At 39.9% G+C, this 19,765-nt stretch overlaps 1 protein-coding gene across 1 annotated transcript in view; it reads right to left on the bottom strand.

The window, feature by feature from the left end:
- The window catches only part of OTC (ornithine transcarbamylase), a 61,703-nt gene that overhangs the window by 35,039 nt on the left and 6,899 nt on the right, over positions 1–19,765 (bottom strand). The window contains exons 2-4 of the mRNA XM_047716754.1: positions 13,751–13,889; positions 12,491–12,572; positions 3,248–3,335 (exon numbers count right to left, since the gene is read on the bottom strand). Coding sequence (XP_047572710.1) covers positions 3,248–3,335; positions 12,491–12,572; positions 13,751–13,889 — 309 coding nt within the window. The remainder of the gene's footprint in view (positions 1–3,247; positions 3,336–12,490; positions 12,573–13,750; positions 13,890–19,765) is intronic.

Genomic DNA, 19,765 nt, shown 5'->3' on the forward strand with positions numbered 1-19,765 from the left:
ATTCCATAGAAGGTACTATGCCCCGCTCTCTGACGTCTCCATTGCTCATTTCAGCGTCTTCTGTTAGTGCACTATGCTTATTCTCCTTGTACCCTAAGTATTTCCTTCTGCCTTCCCTAACAGGACCTGTCCTCAAGGTTCAGCCTTCTGCAATTCTCCCACAAGGAAATTCTGGAGCTCATTTTCTACCACTGAGTTTATGGTTCTATTTATCCAGCTCTCAGCTTCATCCAAGGTCTATCTCCAGTGGCTTGTGGACATTTGCATCGGAGGTTCAGCCTTTAATGCAATATGTCTAATACCTAATCTAGCACCTACTCTCCAAAGCAGAAACTCCTTTCAATTTTCTGCTTCTGCTAAAGTACCCACATATATTTTAAGAATAACAAATCTGAAATCATTCTTTCTCCACTATCAATGTACCCTTCACAATCAGTTATCTTGAAACCATATACATATTTTATTACCTATCCCTTCTTTACCATTCCCTTCACTCACACTCTAGCATAGATTGACAGCACAATACCCCAAGATTACTACAGAGCCTTCTAATTCAGGGTTTCGCAAAGTATGGTCCAGCCACCCAGGCAACAGAATCATTTGAGGAGCTTGTTATAGATTCCTGAAAACGATCTGAGCTCTCACTGCAGAATGAAAATTTCTGAGTGTGGGGCCTAGAGTTCTGCATTGAGATACACCTCTGTGTAAGGACCACCACTTGATACCTAATCCGTTCACATGCAATGGAGAGTATAAATTGCACCTTAAGGATCAGAAAGCCCTCATTTTATAGAAAAGGAAACTAAGATCCAGGGAAGTTTTCACTTATGAGTCACAGTGATAGGTAAGTGGCAAAGCTTGGACTAGATCTCAAGCCTTATAATTTTCAAGCCATGCCTGACTGGTAGCCTTTTAAAAGCCTGCATGGGGGTACCTGGGTGTCTCAGTCGGTTAAGCATATGATTCTTGATTTTGGTTCAGGTTATGATCTCAGGGTTGTGAGATCAAGCCCCATGTCAGGCTTAGTGCTCAGGGTGGAGCAGAGCCTGCTTGAGACCCTCTCGATATTCCCACCCTCCTACTCTCTTTCTCTCAAATAAATAAATAAAATAAAATAAAATTTTTTTTGAAGAAAGGCCTACATATAATGTTGGCCTTTGGATGGCATCTGGGAACTTTGATTTGGAGAGGGTTTCCAGGACTGATAACAGTGGCTTATTGTGCCTAATTTTTTTTTTTCTTACAAAAAATATGGTTTAAAGTGAACACCAGCTTTCCTTCTGAGGGTCTGGATTTGGGTACATGTCAAACAGAGGATGCTATGTGAACAGCCCCCAATAAAAACCCTGAGTACTGAGTCTCTAAAGAGCTTCCCTGGTTGGCAACATTTCACAGGCATTGTCACAACTTGTTACTAAGGGAATTAAAGGTGTCCTGAGTGACTCTACTGGGAAAGTACTCTTGGAATCTTGCACCTGGTTTCCCTTGGACTTTGCTACATGTGCCTTTTTCCTTCATTGATTGTGCTTGGCATAATTTCACTGTAATAAAATCACAGCTGTGAATATTATGACTGTATGCTAAGGCCATGCATCCTCCTAGTGAATCATCAAACATAGGGTGGTCTTGGGGACCTCATGACATGCAAGCCAACGCTTTCCATAATGTATTTCACTGCCACTCTTATGGGCTATATATAAGAGGTGGTAGGAATAGTCAAAAGAGCATCACCTTAAAGAAGAAAAGAGCATGATCTAAATGCTGACTTAGTTGCTAAGCTCCATTACTTTTCTGAGTCATGCTTTTGTTGTCTATAAAACTAGGCCAATAATATGTAATTTTTAAGGTTTTTACAAAGATTTTGATATAATAGTACAAGAAATCCACCTTCTAGGGAAGAGCTATTATTTTTATTCAGACTCTTGGATAAGATGGAATGATCAGAATTAATTCTATGGATCCACATTTATGTATCCATATATCCATGTAGCAGTGGAACTAATTATATAGACTAAAAGGTTCCAATTATGTTGGAACTTGTGAGCAGACTGTTTTTCTCAGGATCTGCGTAGAGCTCCTCTAACTAAGGACTTGCAGTGGGAATTGTTGTGTGGAGAGCGAGCACAGAAAGAACTCATTTATACTCATTCTCAGCTTTCAACCCATGCTTGGTTATTTGTCTATTGCTTTTAAGGGGTCCTGCCCACTCCACTGATTTCTGGGTCCTGACCTCTTTCTCATAGCCAGTCTGCACTCTGTAACCCTTTATTGGATGCTCAGCTACTCCTCTAGCTTTATTCTTTTCCAGCCACTACTTCACACGGGACTTACTCACCATCGTTCTCTTGGTTCTCTGTGGCGAATCCCCACTAAAACTTCTCTCCTGGATGTGCCCTGGGCTTCATCCCTTAACCTGCTTGTAATATTTGCTTTTGAGTAAAGTTTAGTTTACTTTTGTGGAACCAGAATTATTAGGCAAATGTAATCCCAGTCAGTGGCAGCATAGTTGGAAGAAAAACTCATTTATGTTTACTTATTCTTTTAGTTCCATGCATCCAGAAGATGAACACAGCACTTCTTAATACTAACGTTGTCCCATCTGAAATAATGTCACTAAAAGGCTTAAAGATGAGTTATTTCAAATCTCTTTAGCAATTCAAATGGGGTAGAAAAATTCTTTTGTGTTACCAATCAGGAATATCCACACTTTGTTAGCCACCAACATTTTGAGATTTTATATTATAGTAGCTAGTATGTTCCTAATTAAGTTGTTTCACCTCTTTATGCCAATCTATTTGGGCTGTTATAGGATTAAATGAGTTAGAACAATGCCTAACACATATTAAATGCTCAATAAATGTTAGCTATTAATAGTATTACTTGCTCTGATGCTAACTAGTTATGAGTCATTGACCATGTCAGTTTCTCTGGACATCTATTTCTTCAACTGTAAAATATGAGTTACACTTGACACTTTCTAAGTTTCCCTAAGTTTGAAATTTTATAATCAGTAATCTCTTCAAAGATTGCAAAGATTGCTAAGAAGAAAATTATCTTAAACCACAGAAAGTGACCAGAGGATGAAGGGAGAAGCATTCGGAACATCAGGCAAAGAGAGAAGGGAGGAAACAGAGAACAGTACAAAGGATGCTGAGCAGGGGGAAAAAAACCTTATTTAAAGAGAAGTATATTTTCTTTTTGAAATTCACCACTTCTGAAATAAGCTTTGAAGAGAAGATTTACCAACCGGGCTGTGTCTGTGAGACTTTCATTCACACCCAGATGAATGTCTTGTGTGGTAAGAAAACAAGGGTGTCCTCCCAGAAGTGCAAAGCCTATAATAAAAGAAAAAGAAAAAAAAAATAGTCTTTTGGGAAAAAAAGAACCAAAGTAGCAAACAAAATTATGAGGAATTGGCACTATCTCAATTGAAAAGTCAAAATCTTTAAAGCTCTCTATCGTCTCTGCGAGGGAATTCTGTACCCTCAACTCTCCTTCAGATATGTACCCATTTCTCCTCCCTATTGTTAAGAACCTGACAATAATGGGGCATCATTCCCTTTTGGAGGCCATGCCTGGTGTTGGTTCTTTAAAATATATGATGATATTCATCCCAGAAAATGGGAAAATAAACTATAGTTTGGGATATTGTGGATTACAGTGGAATATTACTCAGTAATAAAAAGGAATGAGCTACTAATACATACAACATGGATCAATCTCACAAACATTAGGCTAGATGAAAGAAGCTACATACAAAAGAGTAGATGATGTATAATTCCACTTATAGGAAGTTCTGGAACAGGCAAAACGGCCAGACAGTGGCAGAAATTAAAAAAATGCATTTGCTTCTAGAGAGGGTGAGTAGCTGGGAAGGAGCATTGGTGAACTTTCTAGAGTAATGGGACTATTTTATACCTTGATAGAATTTGTAGGTCAAAAAAAAAAAGGAAGTAAGTAGTTCCTTCTGAAATGGAATGAAATAATTATATCCTACCTATCTTATACTTTTTAAGAGTGTTGGCTTAAATATGTCCAAACCAAATGGTTTTTAGCTAGAGGGTACTATGTTCCGACTCTAGCAATGGCTATTCACAGAACATTACCATAAGCTGACACTTAATAAACATTCTTCCATTGAAACCTTCACTCTAACAAAAGTACAGGAGATATTCTATATAAGAATTTAGAGACAAGGATTCTGAGAATCAAGAGCTTAAAACCTTGTTCAAGATTGTTTTTAAGAACTTGTAGCCCTAAGGTTTGCCACAGGGGAGCCATGCCCTGAGCCGACTTACATTGGAATTTGCAAAGACAGGACAATATAGTGGAGCTGGACTCAGTCTTCATCTGGAAAATCAGGCAACTGGCCTAGATCCCTAAGATCCCTTGCAGATGTGCTGTGCTACATCCCAGGTAAAATCAGACAACATGAAACACAGTAATGATCCTACTTGCAATGGGTCCTGTAGTAAAGAGTCTGACTCCAGTTATGATGTTTAACTACTACCAGTTGTAAAGCCAACCATCACACTTCCTTCTCTTTCTACCCTGTATCTAGGCAAGCTAGTAAGAAAGTGCACATGCTCCTTCCTTTGGCACTAGCAGGAGGTTCAAACTAAACAAGGCCTGCTCTGTGCATGGGAATCTTCACCCCAACCTTACCTCCTATCCACATCCAGGCCAGTATCATTTCTCCAGTCTCTAATGCCACTCTAAGGCCAGCATGGGACACAGTCCTACCCTACCCAGAAAGCCACATTATGTGAGTAACAAACCTGTTCATACCCTTCTGGTACATGTGTGGCATCCTCACCATCAACAATCAAACCAAATTTTGGTGGAAGGCACATTTCTTCTCTGTAGAGTGATCATAATAGGCCTTGGCATCGCAGCATGGTTCTGAAATTTATTCATTCATTCTAAAAGCATGTGTTTGGTGATACTCTATGCACTGGGGAAAACATTATAAACAACAGGGTACAATTCCCTGCTTACATAGAACTTACATTCCAATGGGGAGAGCCAAATAATAAACTGAATGAGTTAATTAAATATGTTGTATGTTAGATGTTGATAAGTGTCATAAGAAAAATAGAGTGGGGGGTGGGGATAGGGAATGTAAGGAATATGAGTTGTCATTTGAATGTGGTCAAGGAAGCCACACTGAAACATACCAGATGGTGGAAAGAGAATGTCCTGAGGTCCTTAGAAAGGAGCATGACTGGTGGGTTCAAGGCACAAGAAGATTGGTAGGGAAGGTGCAGAGTATGTGAGGAGGAGAGTAGTAGGAGGTGAGGTTGCAGAAGGTAGGTAGAGAGGAAGCAACAGCTTTGACTTTTGTCTGAGTAAGACAGAAAGCCCTTAGAGGACTGGAGCAGAAGAGTCACATGGTAGACTTATGTTTTAATACAAGCTCTGTAGTGGGGCAAGGGCAGAAGCAGGGAGACCAGTTCCTAGACCCGTTTGCAAAACTTTGGGTGAGAGCTGATAGCTTGGACCAGGATGGTAGCCCCTGAAATGATGACAAAGTTAATGGAGTCTTCATATGTTTTGGAAAGTAGAGCCGGCACTCAGCTGGTGACCTTGCTTCATGGGTCACTAAAAAGACAGTAGCAATCAGAGAACTTCCAGATTCCACCACCCATTTCCCCACCTGCCAGCATCTGTACCCATATATTCTGCTTTCCTTCCTATTAAGCATAGATGATCTTTTTATATCCTATGTGTGTACTAGAAACCATGCCTCCTTGCGTACTCAAGAACATTGCTCTAGCAATTCTTTCCTTTCTCCCTTACATTACCTCCATCATAAAAATTCTCTTCTCATTTTTTCACTCATTAATAAAAAACAAAGGCAAATTTTCTCTTGTCCCTATTTCCCCTGCTAAGTAACCCTTTAACTCTTTGCTCACTCTGCAGCAAAACCATGTTTTTTCTTTCTCTCTTGAGTTTCTCTTTTCTCATTTCCCTCAAACCTATCCCCATAAGACTTTGCCCGCCCCCAACACTGCACCAAAACTCCTTTCATCAGTTACCAGTGATACATCTAATGGCCATTTCGGTTCTCAGTTTTCTTGAATTAGCAGCATTTAACAAAGTTGTTCACCATCTTCTCCTTGATAAACTTCTTCACACATTGCCCAGGACAATCTTTATAATTTTGATGTCCCCCAGGCCCAGTCCTTGGTCTTCTTCTTTCCATCTATACTCATTCCCTTTCTAATCATATCCAGCCTCATGGCCTAAAATGCCATCTATATGGTGATGACTCCCAAATATCTCTAGGATAAATCTCACTCCCATACCCCAAACTAATAGCCAACTGCCTTCTCAACATCTTTGCTCATGTATCTTAACAGACTTCTTAAACTCAATACTTCCCAAGCTGAACTCTTGATCTTCCCTTCCATCCTGCTCCACCTGGTCCATCCTGCTTACAGTTGCTTAGGGAGAAACCTTGAAGTCATCCTTAAGGTCTCTTCTCTTACCCAATACATCAGAAATCTTTTGGCTGTCCCTTTAAAACATATCCACAACCCCTCTTACTCCCCCCTCCCACTGCTACCACTCTGCCCTTGCCTCCATGTATTATGCTACCTACTGATGGATTTCACTGCTTCTATCTTGTCTCCACCCCCAACCCCTGCAGTTTATTTTCAACAGACCCGTCCAAGAGAGCTTTTTAAAATGGAAGTTAGATCATATCCCTCTGTTCAAAACCCTCCAAACAGGAGTGCCTGAGTGGCTCAGTGGGTTAAGCCTCTGCCTTTGACTCAGGTCATGATCTCAGGGTCCTGGGATTGAGCCCTGCATCTGGCTCTCTGTCCCTCTGCATCCCCCCCTCTGCCTGCCTCTCTGCCTACCTGTGATCTCTCCCCCTGCTTGTACTCTCCCTCTCTGTCAAATAAATAAAGTCTTAAAAAAAAAACCCTCCAAAGATTCTCCATTTCACTCAGAGCAAAAGCCAAGTTCAAATAATGGAGTAGATGTTTTGCCCTCAGTTCCAGGAACATTCTTCTCCTTGTTTCCAACACACTGTATCATCCACTTATTTATTATGTCTATTGTTTATTGTCTGTGTACCCACTAGAACATAAGCTCAATGAAGGCAGGAAAGTTCCTCTGTTTTGTTCACTGATTTATCACTCTCAAGAACCTAGCATACTGGTACATAGTAAGGACTCAACAAATCCTTATTGAATGAAAGTAGGAGGGATTTTGACTCTAGGGAGGGGACCCATTCTTTTCATTTGCAAACGTCTCCTAATGTTATTAGCAGAAAGAACAGAATTTTCTATTATGTGAGAAGTGGACTGATGGGAATTTAGTGATTATAGTCCATAATCACTCTTGAGTATTTAATCTGTTTCTAAACGGGGAACATCACCTAAACAAATGTGAATACCGCACATTTACCAAGAAAGTATTTATTGTGCACCTACTGTACGCCTAGTACAGAACTGAATGTCACTGAGGGTTGGAAACTATGGAGGGAGGTTTGAAACAGTTTAAGACCTCTCCGCAGGTCTGCTCCAAGTCATACTCTTACTTTGACTAAAAGTTATTTTGCTGTAACAATGCAGGATTAGGGTGCTGCCTTTTCACTTTCCTCTTTGAGCTACAAAGAAGATTCACATCAAGCCTGGGCTTATGAGATAGGAGTAGGGAGAGCGGTTATAGAAAATGTTAAGAAGTGGGAGTCCAAGCCTTCAGCAGTTCCTGAAGGAGATAAGATAGGGGGACATTGCCTCTGAGAAGGAATTTCCTCTGCAATTGTGGTCACTGGTCAGAAAGGAGCCTCAGACCCCAGTTTAAAAGCACAGGTCAAGCATTTGCCAGCTTACTGGACCTGGCTGGTGATAAGTGCTTCTGGAGAGCATCAGGGATTTGGAGAAGCCTCCAGGAGCCACCATTGCTGAGGAGAGGAGGGCAGAGGAATGGGGCTCGCCTCTCTCTTCACCCTTCATCCATAGAAGTCTGCTTTTATCTGTGATCTGTTTATGCATTCTTGTGGGATATTTTTGAACAAAGATTTTCTTCTGTTAATATCTTGGTTTCTGCCTGGGAAAATAAGTGTACATCTGATTTTGCTCTTTCCCTCACAGATCCGTGCAAGCTTTGGAAGGAAAGGTATAAATAGAATTCATGCACTAGAAATGTGAGGGCTCTGAGGGCTCTTGGTGGTAAAACTAAGGCAGCCATGAGCCTCCCTGTGCTTCTTTTTCATACCTGCAGAATAGCATCACGATTTTTTATTTTGTCACCTTCGTAAAGATGATACATTTGAAATAACTTGGAAAGCATCAGCTTCTTTGTCGCCTTGAAAGTGAAATGCCAAAGTTAAATAATGAAAAGAACCCTCTCTTAGGATGCCTTGTGTGTTTTTTCTATCAGCTACTGCACTTACTGAGATTAATAAACGTATCCCTCTATCTGCTCAATTAATTTGCAATAAAAGAATATAATCATCGGTAGACACACAGGAGAATTGCACAGTTTGCCTGGCAGGCGTATACACAGAGTGGGGGAGGAATAAATGATCTACAGCTACACACAGTGACGTCGGCACATCTCACTAACATAGTGCCGAGCAAAAGAAACCACACACAAAAGAGCATATGCTGAATGACTCCATCACAGGCAAAAGGAATCTGTGGTGTTAGAAACCAGGATCATGGTTACCCTTTGGTAGGGGGAGTAGCAACTAGAAGGAGATACAAGGGAGGGCTTCTGGGTGCTCTTAATGTCCTATTTCTCTCTCTGGCTATTAATTACAAGGATATTTTTACTGTAAGAATTCATCGAACCATATACTTCAGGATTTGTGCACTTTTCGGTAGGCATGTTACACCTTAATGAAAATATTACATGAGCAATTCGTATGGCTTAAGTTGAGTGGCGAATTTTATTCTGTCCTCTGAGATAAGTAGAAATACGGTTGTATCTCTGCCACTCAGGCTGGGGATGGAATCCTCCAGGACTTGCCTCTGAGGAGGCTGGCACAAATCCGAGGCAAGAATAGGCAGTTTTAATTACATCCTACTTCCATTCTGAATAGCAACATAACAGGTTTTGATGAAGAATTGTGCCAAAGGACAACGGATGAGGCACATGCGCATTATAGAAATGCTCTGCTGTGATTTTGTTTGAGGTTTACTGTGTTTACTGTTTCTGTAAACATTTAAAGCAACTCCTTACTCTGACAGATTCTCCTCCTGTTGAGTTTGACTGGGTGCCATGTACAATTAGACTCATGGATATTTATTGAAGATAATAGTGACTACTCTGTGAACCATAACTTTTTATGGTCAGATGTTGCTTTTCTCATGTATTTGTTGTTACAGTTTGCAATTTGGGGCCTGTTTCAGAGAGCTTCTATATAGAAAACCACCGCCTAACAAAATGTTTAATGCCATCTGTGGAAACAATTTTACTGGAATAAAACATGACTATGACGTGTTCAAATTAAATTAGATACTTAAAAAATACATTTAGTCCTAGCTTCCAATCCTGGGTCTGCCATTTATTAGCTATGTGTCTGTGGGCCATTTGCTGAACCCGTTTCTGCCTGTTTTCCTCAATGGTCTTGTCCTCATGGAATTGTCATAAGGATTAAGTGAGATAATCCCTGTAATTAATGTGGAACACTTGGCACAGGGTCTGCACCCGAAGGCTTATTAAGTCTTCCCTCTTGGTTTTATTAATAGCTTAACTACCACATTATATGTGAATGGCAAAACTGATCAGTTATTCAGGGGTATTTGACATCAAAAATAGCATAGCGTCTGTACAGAGAAAAGTTGTAGAAAACACCAACAATTAAGAAAAATTAATTTTAGGGGCGCCTGGGTGGCTCAGTGGGTTAAAGCCTCTGCCTTCGGCTCGGGTCACGATCCCAGGGTCCTGGGATCGAGCCCCACGTCGGGCTCTCTGCTTAGCGGGGAGCCTGCTTCCTCCTCTCTCTCTGTCTGCCTCTCTGCCTACTTGTGATCACTGTCAAGTAAATAAATAAAATCTTTAAAAAAAAAAGAAAAGAAAAATTAATTTTAAAAACCTTAAAATTGAGGTATGTACTCATCCATTCTTTTGATGACTTCAGAACAAGAACACCTCTCCTAAGTACTAATGATAAAATAAAATTCTGCCCAACTCATAGAAGGTCAGTGTTATAAAGGAGCAGAATTTGCGAATTACTGACTGGTTTATGCAATATTTATTTTTCCTCAAATGTCAACATGATTTCTTAAAGGAGCCATCTTTAAAAAGCAGTATGTAGGGGCGCCTGGGTGGCTCAGTGGGTTAAGCCTCTGCCTTCGGCTCAGGCCCTGATCTCAGGGTCCTGGGATCGAGCCCCGCATCATCGGGCTCTCTGCTCAGCAGGGAGCCTGCTTCCTCCTCTCTTTGCCTGCCTCTCTGCCTACTTGGGATCTCTCTCTCTCTCTCTGTCAAATAAATAAATAAAATCTTTTTTAAAAAAGGCAGTATTCTCATATGTTTTCTTCCTGGGACTAAAAGACAAGGTGACACATTATGAGTGTTTCCCCTCACCCTCCTTTCTTCTCTCCAGGGTCAAGGGGAGTGCATTAGTAAGAACAGTAAACCTGAGATCTGAATCCTGGTGCTATTTGTATTACCAAGTCACTTAATCCCTCTGAACTCTATTTTGCTATATATTTGATGAACCTCATTACTGATTATTACAAGGCAAGAACTACATGAAGTAGTTGTTTGCTTCTAAACCCTAGAAAGCTCTTATGAGGCACCTGGGTGGCTCAGTTGGTTAATCGTCTGACTCTTGATTTCAGCTCAGGTCGTGATCTCAGAGTTGTGAGATCTAGCCCCGCATTGGGCTCTGCCCTGGATGTGGAGCCTGCTTAACATTCGCTCTCTGCCCCTCCTCTCTCTCTCTCTCTGTCTCTCTCCCAATCTGAAATTAATTAATTAATTAATTAATTGACCCTAGAAAGCTCTGATGCTTGTAGATAGGATGAGATATTTGAAGAATCAAGTAGTGTGCTTTTGTTTGTGGTGCCTCCTCCTTGAGCCTCTCCATTTGTCCATTTGAGCAGTCATGTTATTAATTCAAGGGAGATCTGACAGAGCAGAAATGCAGAGAAAGAAAAGAGGTGATATGTGGCTTATGAGTTTCAAAATGGACTTTTGGAAATATAACAGAGTTAATAGTTTGAGAAAAAAGAAATTCTGAGTTTCCATTCCTTACAATTCCAGGCACAAACAGTAGATCTGAAAGAAATCTTGGATAGTCAGAGCCAGTTCTTTCTTCCTGTTTTATCACCTAGCCCCCGATACTGGCACTTGAGAGCAGAAAATGAGGAGCAGGAGAGAAGCAGCAACAGAAACAGAAATTGATGGACCTTTGACACTGTATCCTGTGGTCTGTCCCGCAGGCCTGCTACTGAAGTGTGGGAAGCATGATGGAAATTTCCGGTGAGTCTGGGGAATCCCAAAGCTGATAACACCCGTGTCTCGCTTTTAAGACAGAGCTCTAGGAGACAACACATGTTCTAGAACTCCCTGGCACACAGCCTGAAGAAAGAAGGAGAGAGAAAGCCTTGCAGTATCTCTGTACCCAATATGACATGGAGAGTTGTCAAGGGGTTGAGAGAGTCAAACCAAGAAACATTTCAGGTCTTGTGATCCGAGTGAAGCAAACTGCAGCCAAGGTCCAATGGGGATATAGAAGTCCCAGCAGAGGGGCGCCTGGTGGCTCAGTGGGTTAAAGCCTCTGCCTTCAACTCAGGTCATGATCTCAGGGTCCGGGGATCAAGCCCCGCATCGCATCGGGATCTCTACTCAGCAGGGAGCCTGCTTCCTCCTTTCTCTCTGCCTGCCTCTCTGCCTACTTGTGATTTCTGCCTGTCAAATAAATAAATAAAATCTTTAAAAAAAAAAAAAAGTCCCAGCAGACCCCAGTGTGGATATCTGCTGATGATACCCTGATTACCAATGCCCCGATCCCCATAGTCCTGGACATCTTCTTCACATACTCTCCAGGGCTTACCCATGACTGTGGGGAAAGAGAGAGGAGAACCTACATTGAGGAAGGAAACCCTAAAATGGTTGAGGATGCCTAACATTGAGGAGATTCAGTTTCCACCATCCTGCAAAATTAGAACAAGCAAGAAAAAATTCTTTACCTGTTAGGAAAAAACACATTTCTTGCCCACATGAGTTTGAGGGCTGAGATTTTGTGTCCACTCACATTTTGTACTGAACCTGAAAAGCTCTTTGGGACTCGTAATCAAGTCTTCATGGAATTCCTACAGATGACGCTAATCTTTCAGCTTACAGCTTCTTTGAGAATTGTAAAGAACACCCAGAGGCTCGCACTGCTACTCCCAGTGACAGTGTTTTCCCTTTGTGCTTGCTAACAAGACAGACAAATTCCCCCACTGGGCGACTCCTCCCAGATCCTCACCCTCTGGCCCCCTCCTCAGCACAAGCACAAGTCTGTCTGTGGACTCACCTGTTTCTGTGGAAAGTCTTGTTCGAGTACTTCTTTTTTCAAAAATCATGCCTAAGGACTTCCCTTGTAATAAGGGCAAATACTGAAAATTAAGGACAAGAATACAATTAAAATGAAAAATATTTTATTTCCAATATCAAAGATTATGTTTCAAAAGCTATTCTTTACATTATCAGGAGATGTAGAATAATTTATCACTGCCTCCAAATGAGCATTCAAAATATTACTTAAAAAGTGAATTTAAAGTGTTCCTTTTTTCATGTTCTTTACAAGTAGAGGAAGGGAACAGGAAAACTCCTACAACTTATTGACTTGTAATTAGAAAATATTAGTTGCTCTGGGTTCAACCTGAATACTTGTTCCAAAGTATGCTGATATTTCCGACTAGAACCATCTTTTTACCTAAATTCATGGAAACCCATATCAGTGTTCAAGGACCTTGAAAACGCTTGGTTCAGAGGTGTTTTCTCAGCTAGATGCAATGCTACTCTGTCACAACATGGGGCATTTTAAGACTCCTAAACATGAAGCCCCAGCTACACTTTCATCATACATCCTCCTGGGAGTGCAAAGACTTTGTTTCTGGAAGTCATTTGGAAACAATCTGGAGAGTTTGGGTGTGGGGTGGGGCTTTCCTCCTTCCTCTTCTCAGAGATAGAGTCTCTCGATAGGATGAGTTCTGGAACAAACAGATTCCTGCCAGCTGACTTTCTTTATACACAAAGTATGAAGAATAGGCCTGGGGTCTTGGGGACCTTTTTCTCCTATTTCAGGTCTTATATGAGAATGTCAACTCACAGCAGTTGGAAACTCTCCTGTTTTCTGAACTTGGAGAGCTAGTGAAATAGATAAGAGAACCGAAGTTGTATAAAACTTCCTCAACCTGAAACCAGCTCTTTAAAGTGCTTTGAATCAGCTTGGAACACAAATATGCTTTCACAATTAAGCAGCCTAAATGAAGCTGCTGCATTAATTAATTGAAATTGGTTGCCAGGAAAAAAAAAGTATCATCCTTATTTTTAACTTGATAGAAAATGCACAGAGAAAAGAATGAAGGTAGAAAAATAAAATCTTTCCAGAGAAATGATTCCTTAGGTCCTGATCCAATTAATAATGAATTTCAACATTCCACATGAAAGAAGTGGTTTCATTACTTAGCTACTGTTTAGGAATTTTAATATATTTTCTTTCCCCTCTTTCTTTGGAAAGGCTGTCTTTAAAAAGACGGGTTGGTAGTATCAGAAAGAAAATGCTCCATACCTCTCCTTTCTGTTTTATCCTGAATTTGAGATCTGCCGATAGCCATAACATATACTTAATTTCTTCTCCTGTAAAATCCTTTAGAGTGAGGAGGTCACGACCCTTCAGCTGTACTTTATTTTGTAGTGGTTGTCCACATCTACAAAAAAAGAAAGAAAGAAAGAAAGAAAAATAAAGAGAAATATATATTTAAGGGAAAAAAATGCATGACCTATGGTGATTCGTTGTTTTATTCTTGAAACCAAACAGCGAATCACCTGGAGCCTCATGTGTCTCTGCAAAGTATTAAAGCATTAAAATTGATATGGCATTGGTTTACATTTTAGATATCCAATATGTTGGATATTGAGAGAAAAGAAACATTTGAGGAAGGAGTTGAATTCTTATTGGCTGGGAGTAGCCGTATCAGTGGTTTTGCCACTTACTAACTGGCAACTTCAGGCAAGTTAACTAATCTCTCTCTGCACCTGAATTTCTCGCTCACCTAGAAAATGAGTATAATAATCTTACAGGGCTATGAGGATGAAATGATTTAATACATGGAGATCATACAGGATCTGCCATATAATAAGCATTTGATAAATTTTAGCTGTCGTTATTGATTATCTGATTGATTATACAAACAGAATTTGCAATGTCCATACAATAGAAAACATTTTCATTCTTTTTCCCCTACCGCCTTTCAAAGCTGTTCTTGGAGATTTGCTCTTTACTTGTCCCTGGTCAAATACAATGGGCCTTGTGGCTTTTCTAGTAACTTTCAGGAAATAAAGTTTAAAAAATCCTCTATGCTTACTTTATTCCCCCACAATGAGCCTCATTAAAATAATATGTAATAATAATGATGATTTTTTTAACTTTAAGAAATGTACTGCAAGTTAACACCCTCTTTCCTTCCAGTTCATGCCTAATTCAAGCTGGACCACTCTAGAGGGAGGATGGACCACGAGCTGTCTCCTTTATTTCCCCGCCTTTAGTCCCTCCAAGTAAAGCCTCAGGAAGGTGAGGAGTTAAGAGTCAGGTAAAGTCCGGTTCTGTTCTAGCAATCTAGCAATGGTATAGGTGCTTGAGGCTGTCTCCTTCTCTTCTGGGGTGCTTTTGAGGCTCTTTTGGAGAACTCTGCCATCACTGGGAATTTCTCACAGTAGTCCTTGGTGGTGGACAATTATATTTCTCATACCATCCAAGGGAATGCATCTTGACTCCTTTTGCAGAGATCTCCCCATCCTTCAGGAGGTCTCTTGGCCATCATGTGAAACAATACCATGCTAGGTCTCTTTCTCAGTCTGTATTGGTTCACGGGAAGCTCTTCATGTTCTATGTTCTGACAAGAGTCAGTTTCATTCCAGTACAGACTCCTCTATTGTTCTGCCATCAAAACAGCTAGTCAGCCCCTCCCTCTTACTCTAGATTTCCCAGGTAGAGGCCTGGATTTGGCCTATGGTGTCCTCAAGCTCTCCTATTAAAGAGAACGATGCCATTAGAGTCACTTTCCCTAGGTTTAAGGTGAGGAGAGAGTACCTCTTCCTGTCGTACACAGTGGTAACACTTTAAAAATCCTCTTCTAATCAACAACCCAGCTCTTGGTTTCTGTAGTCCATTTTAGAAGCTGGAAGTGGTCACCAGTGGGTTGCAAAACTAATTCTTGTGTATCTCCTTTGCTCCTGTTTTAGTGGCATAGCATTTTATGTTGGAATGAGGGAAGAGTCAACACCTGTTGGGCCTGAGCAGAAACTGAGATGGAAAGAGTCCCATTTTAACATTTGGTTACATTGTGATGACAATAATTATTATTTGGGATAATCAGTATCTAAAAGTGGAAACATTTATTCTTTCATTTACCCAGTGTTACCTCTATTTAACAATAATTATATTGTATACAATTAGAAATTATGAGTAACGAAGGGCAAATTGTGGTTCACCACAGGTACTAAACATTAACCTTATTAGAAGTAAAACAACGTCACAAAATGGTCATGCTTGAATTTCAGCCTAACAAAAGAGCTTGGGCTACCTGAGATGAAGAATAAATCCTCTGGTGGGATTTATGTATGTCTTGCAATGATGACAAGAGGATAGGTAGGAAAATCACAAATTCACTCAATTTGTTGTTCCCACTGCATGATGTCAAATAACTTAGACCAAGGAATATTTTACTAAACATCCAACTATCTGGCAGAGTTGATTGGTTCATTTAGTCTTTGATAGATGAATAGATCTTTTTCAGTTGACTTTTTGTGATGTTAGGTCCTTCAGAGATTCTAGTTAGTAAGGAAAGGAACTTCCATAAAGATCAAGGGTTTATGAGTTAGTTGGCTAATGGTTGATTGATTTATTTAATGTAAGACTAATGACGGGGGCGCCAGGGTGGTTTAGTCACTTAAGCATTTGTCTTCAGCTCAGGTCATGATCTTGGGGTCCTGGAATCAAGCCCTGTGTCAGGCTTTCTGCTCAGTGGGGAGTCTCCTTCTCCCTCTCCCACTGACCTTCCCCTTGCTCACACTCTTGCTTCCTCTCTCTCTCTCAAATGAATAAATAAAAAATCTTTTAAAAAAGATACTAATGACATTTAATTCTTTTTTAAAAGATTTTATTTATTTATTTGACAGAGAGAGATCACAAGTAGGCAGAGAGGCAGGCAGAGAGAGACAGGAGGAAGCAGGCTCCCCACTGAGCAGAGAGCCCGATGTGGGGCTCCATCTCAGGACCCTGGGATCATGACCTGAGCTGAAGGCGGAGGCTTTAACCCACTGAGCCACCCAGGCACCTCATGACATTCAATTCTAATAGAAATTAGTGTTTTCATCTTACATGTAGATCAAAGTTTTGGTACATACCTGTTTCGAAGATGTACCATAGCCTTCAACTTTTATTTTATTTATTATTATTTTTTTTGAATTTTTCTTTAAAATTTTATTTTAATTTTAGTTGACATACAGAGCAATATTGGTTTTAGAAATAGAATTCAGTGATTTATCACTTACAACTTTTAAAAATATGTCCTTCATCTACACTCTAAATGGAATTTTCTTTAAAGCAGTGGTCCACAATTTATTTTTTATTACAGACCCCTAACATTAAAATTTGGGGGGGGGGTGCCTGGGTGGCTCCATGGATTATAAGCCTCTGCCTTCGGCTCAGGTCATGATCTTAGGGTCCTGGGATCGAGCCCCACATGGGGCTCTCTGCTCAGTGGGGAGCCTGCTTCCCTTCCTCTCTCTCTCTACCTGCCTCTCTGCCTACTTGTGATCTCTGTCAAATAAATAAAATCTTTAAAAAAAAATTTTGGATATGGATCTACAATGTATGTTTGCTTATTTATATATGTGTTACTACCCTAATAGACTGTGTACAAAACAAAACATTAAAAAATGCAGAAGTTTAGACTGAAAAGAATCAAATATTTAAAAAACAAATTTGTAAGTATACAAAAATATACTGGCTAACCAAGTTTCTAGAATAGACCTTCATTTTCTTCCTTCCAATGGAACCCTAGTAAATATCTTACAAAACTGTGTCCTAGATTTGGATAATACTATTCAGAATTTGATAATTTAAAGACATGGCAGTTAAGCAGAAATGTACTTTTACATATGTATTTTGGTTATGTGTTTGGTTCTGATAATGTTTTTTTTTTAAAGATTTTATTTATTTATTTGACAGAGAGAAATCACAAGTAGGCAGAGAGGCAGGCAGAGAGAGAGAGGAGGAAGCAGGCTTCCCGCTGAGCAGAAAGCCCGATGTGGGGCTCGAACCCAGGACCTGGGATCATGACCTGAGCCGAAGGCATCGGCTTAACCCACTGAGCCACCCAGGTGCCCCTGGTTCTGATAATGTTAATTAGTGATAATATTAAGCAACACTTGGAATATACAAGTACTGATACTGTTGAGAAGTAAACCCTTAGACTGATATTGTATTTTTTAGAGTCAGTTGGATTTGGGGATCTGTAAACAGGTTTATCATGTCTGACCTGAAGTGGAGGCATTGCAATTTATACTTTCCCAATTCACAGGTCATGTTTACAAACATTTTTTTTTTCTGGAACAACGTCCAAGTGAGATAAAATCACAGGGGATAAACTCTCTTGACTCTGTATCTCAAATAAAACATTAATATTCTATGGCTTACGACTTCCTCCAGTATTATTTTTAAGGGAAAAAATCTTTGCTGGAAACCCTGCTCCCCAGGATTTAAGAAAATTTTTTATTATGTTCAGTTAGCCAACATATAATATTTGTGAAACATCGCTATGGTTGTTAAACTCCCATCGACAACAGGAGAAGCCACTCATATGCTAATTTTGAGGACTTATTTTTTTGCCCAGAGCTCAAGATCATTCTCCTGGTAATTTTGGAGCCCACAAAAGCTGAATCATCAGGGTACCTTTTAAGGGATTAAGAACCCTCCCACACTCTCAGCCCTTGCAGGATTGTGTTGTATCTACTTCCTTCTAAACACTCACAGGACTACAAGTTTCATTCAAGAGAATAGCATGGATCTTGCAATTGTGCTGCTGATGGTCTTGGTGTTGAAAAAGAAAGGAAAGGATGCGTGCTACTTAATTTTTCTCCCCCCTTCACATGAGAGAAAGCAGGAAAATAATGGTGAAAAAGGAGACCCAACACCACCTTCAGCTACTTCAGAAAAGCTCCAACTTCCAGCTCTTATAAGCAGGAGACAGAATGGGAGAAGTAAAATGTCTCTGGGTGTTTCTCAGATTTGTCCTTATGCTCCAAGACATTGGGATTAGGGTTAGGTTTAGGGCTGGGTTAATGTGCTATTGGGATTGCCTTGTGAGATGAGGCTCTTGCTATTTCTCCATTGACAGATTCAAGTTTAAAGATAAAAGAAGACATGAACATCCTGCTTGAATCTTCCCATTTTGTCCAGACCTTTCATTTTAAAGTTTATGTAGCAACAGAAACCTTATTTCAAGATATTTCTTTTAGACCATAAGTAATCAGAAAAATACCTCTTTGTGACTCGGGTCTCCACAGGGCAGTTACTGATAATATCGCCTTCCCTTTTGCCCTAGGGTTGCACCTTCAATAGGTATTAGCAGATAAGCTTTTTCTTTTTCTTTTTTCTTTTCTTTTTTAAAAAAATACAGTTTGTTCTGAAAATACAGTTTGTTCTGGTTTACATGGTAGTGTGGGACTGTAAATGACCATTAAGCCTGCAACCATGCATAGCAACCATAATAATAAGTTGGAAAATTCACAATCGTTCCATGACTTTTAATTTTTTGTCAAGACATTAAACACTCTCATATTGTCAGTTATAAATGTGTAGGGAAATGAAAAAAATAGTAAGATAAATATATTTATTACACTGTAATTTAGAACATTAGCAATATTGAGAAGTACAGTGTTTTATTTTTATAAAGACTGTCAAGAGTAGTTTGAACCATGCATGCTCTCTTATTATATAGCATATGTTACAGAACAAACATCTTGTCTATGCTTTGGTGAATTGCCAGGCTTTCTAAGTTTGGATCAACTTCCAACATTTTATCCTTTGCACTTTCAATATGTAAAATATCTCTGATAATTTCTTGAATGTGTAAGCGTTTTGCTGGTGTCAGTTCCTACATCTTTACACTTTGTGTCACAACCACTTTGCTCATTTATGTCGGTAAGTTTGTCTTTGCTCAAGACCTCTGACTGCATAGCTAGAGCCTCTCAAACAGTAGCAGCATCAACAATCCCACCATCAGTTATTTCTTCTATAAATGCATTCCCATTTGATTCAAATGTAACTGCCAGTGTTATTTTTTTTTTTATTTCTCTGCTGCATTTTGGTCTCTGTCAGACAGTTCCTCCTTTCAGTTATTCATTTTTATCAAACGGCACATCAGTTTGTTGCTGGGAGAAAAAGCAGCACAACTCTACACTTCGTTGTTCATATGTAAACTGAATAACAGACACACAGTGAGCAATCACCAAAACTTGATGTGATTGGTCACTGACCATGATGTGCAGCTATTATTTACATAGCAATTTATGTACAAAA

This window comes from Lutra lutra, chromosome X (genome assembly GCF_902655055.1).
Source record: "Lutra lutra chromosome X, mLutLut1.2, whole genome shotgun sequence".
NCBI lineage: Eukaryota > Metazoa > Chordata > Mammalia > Carnivora > Mustelidae > Lutra > Lutra lutra.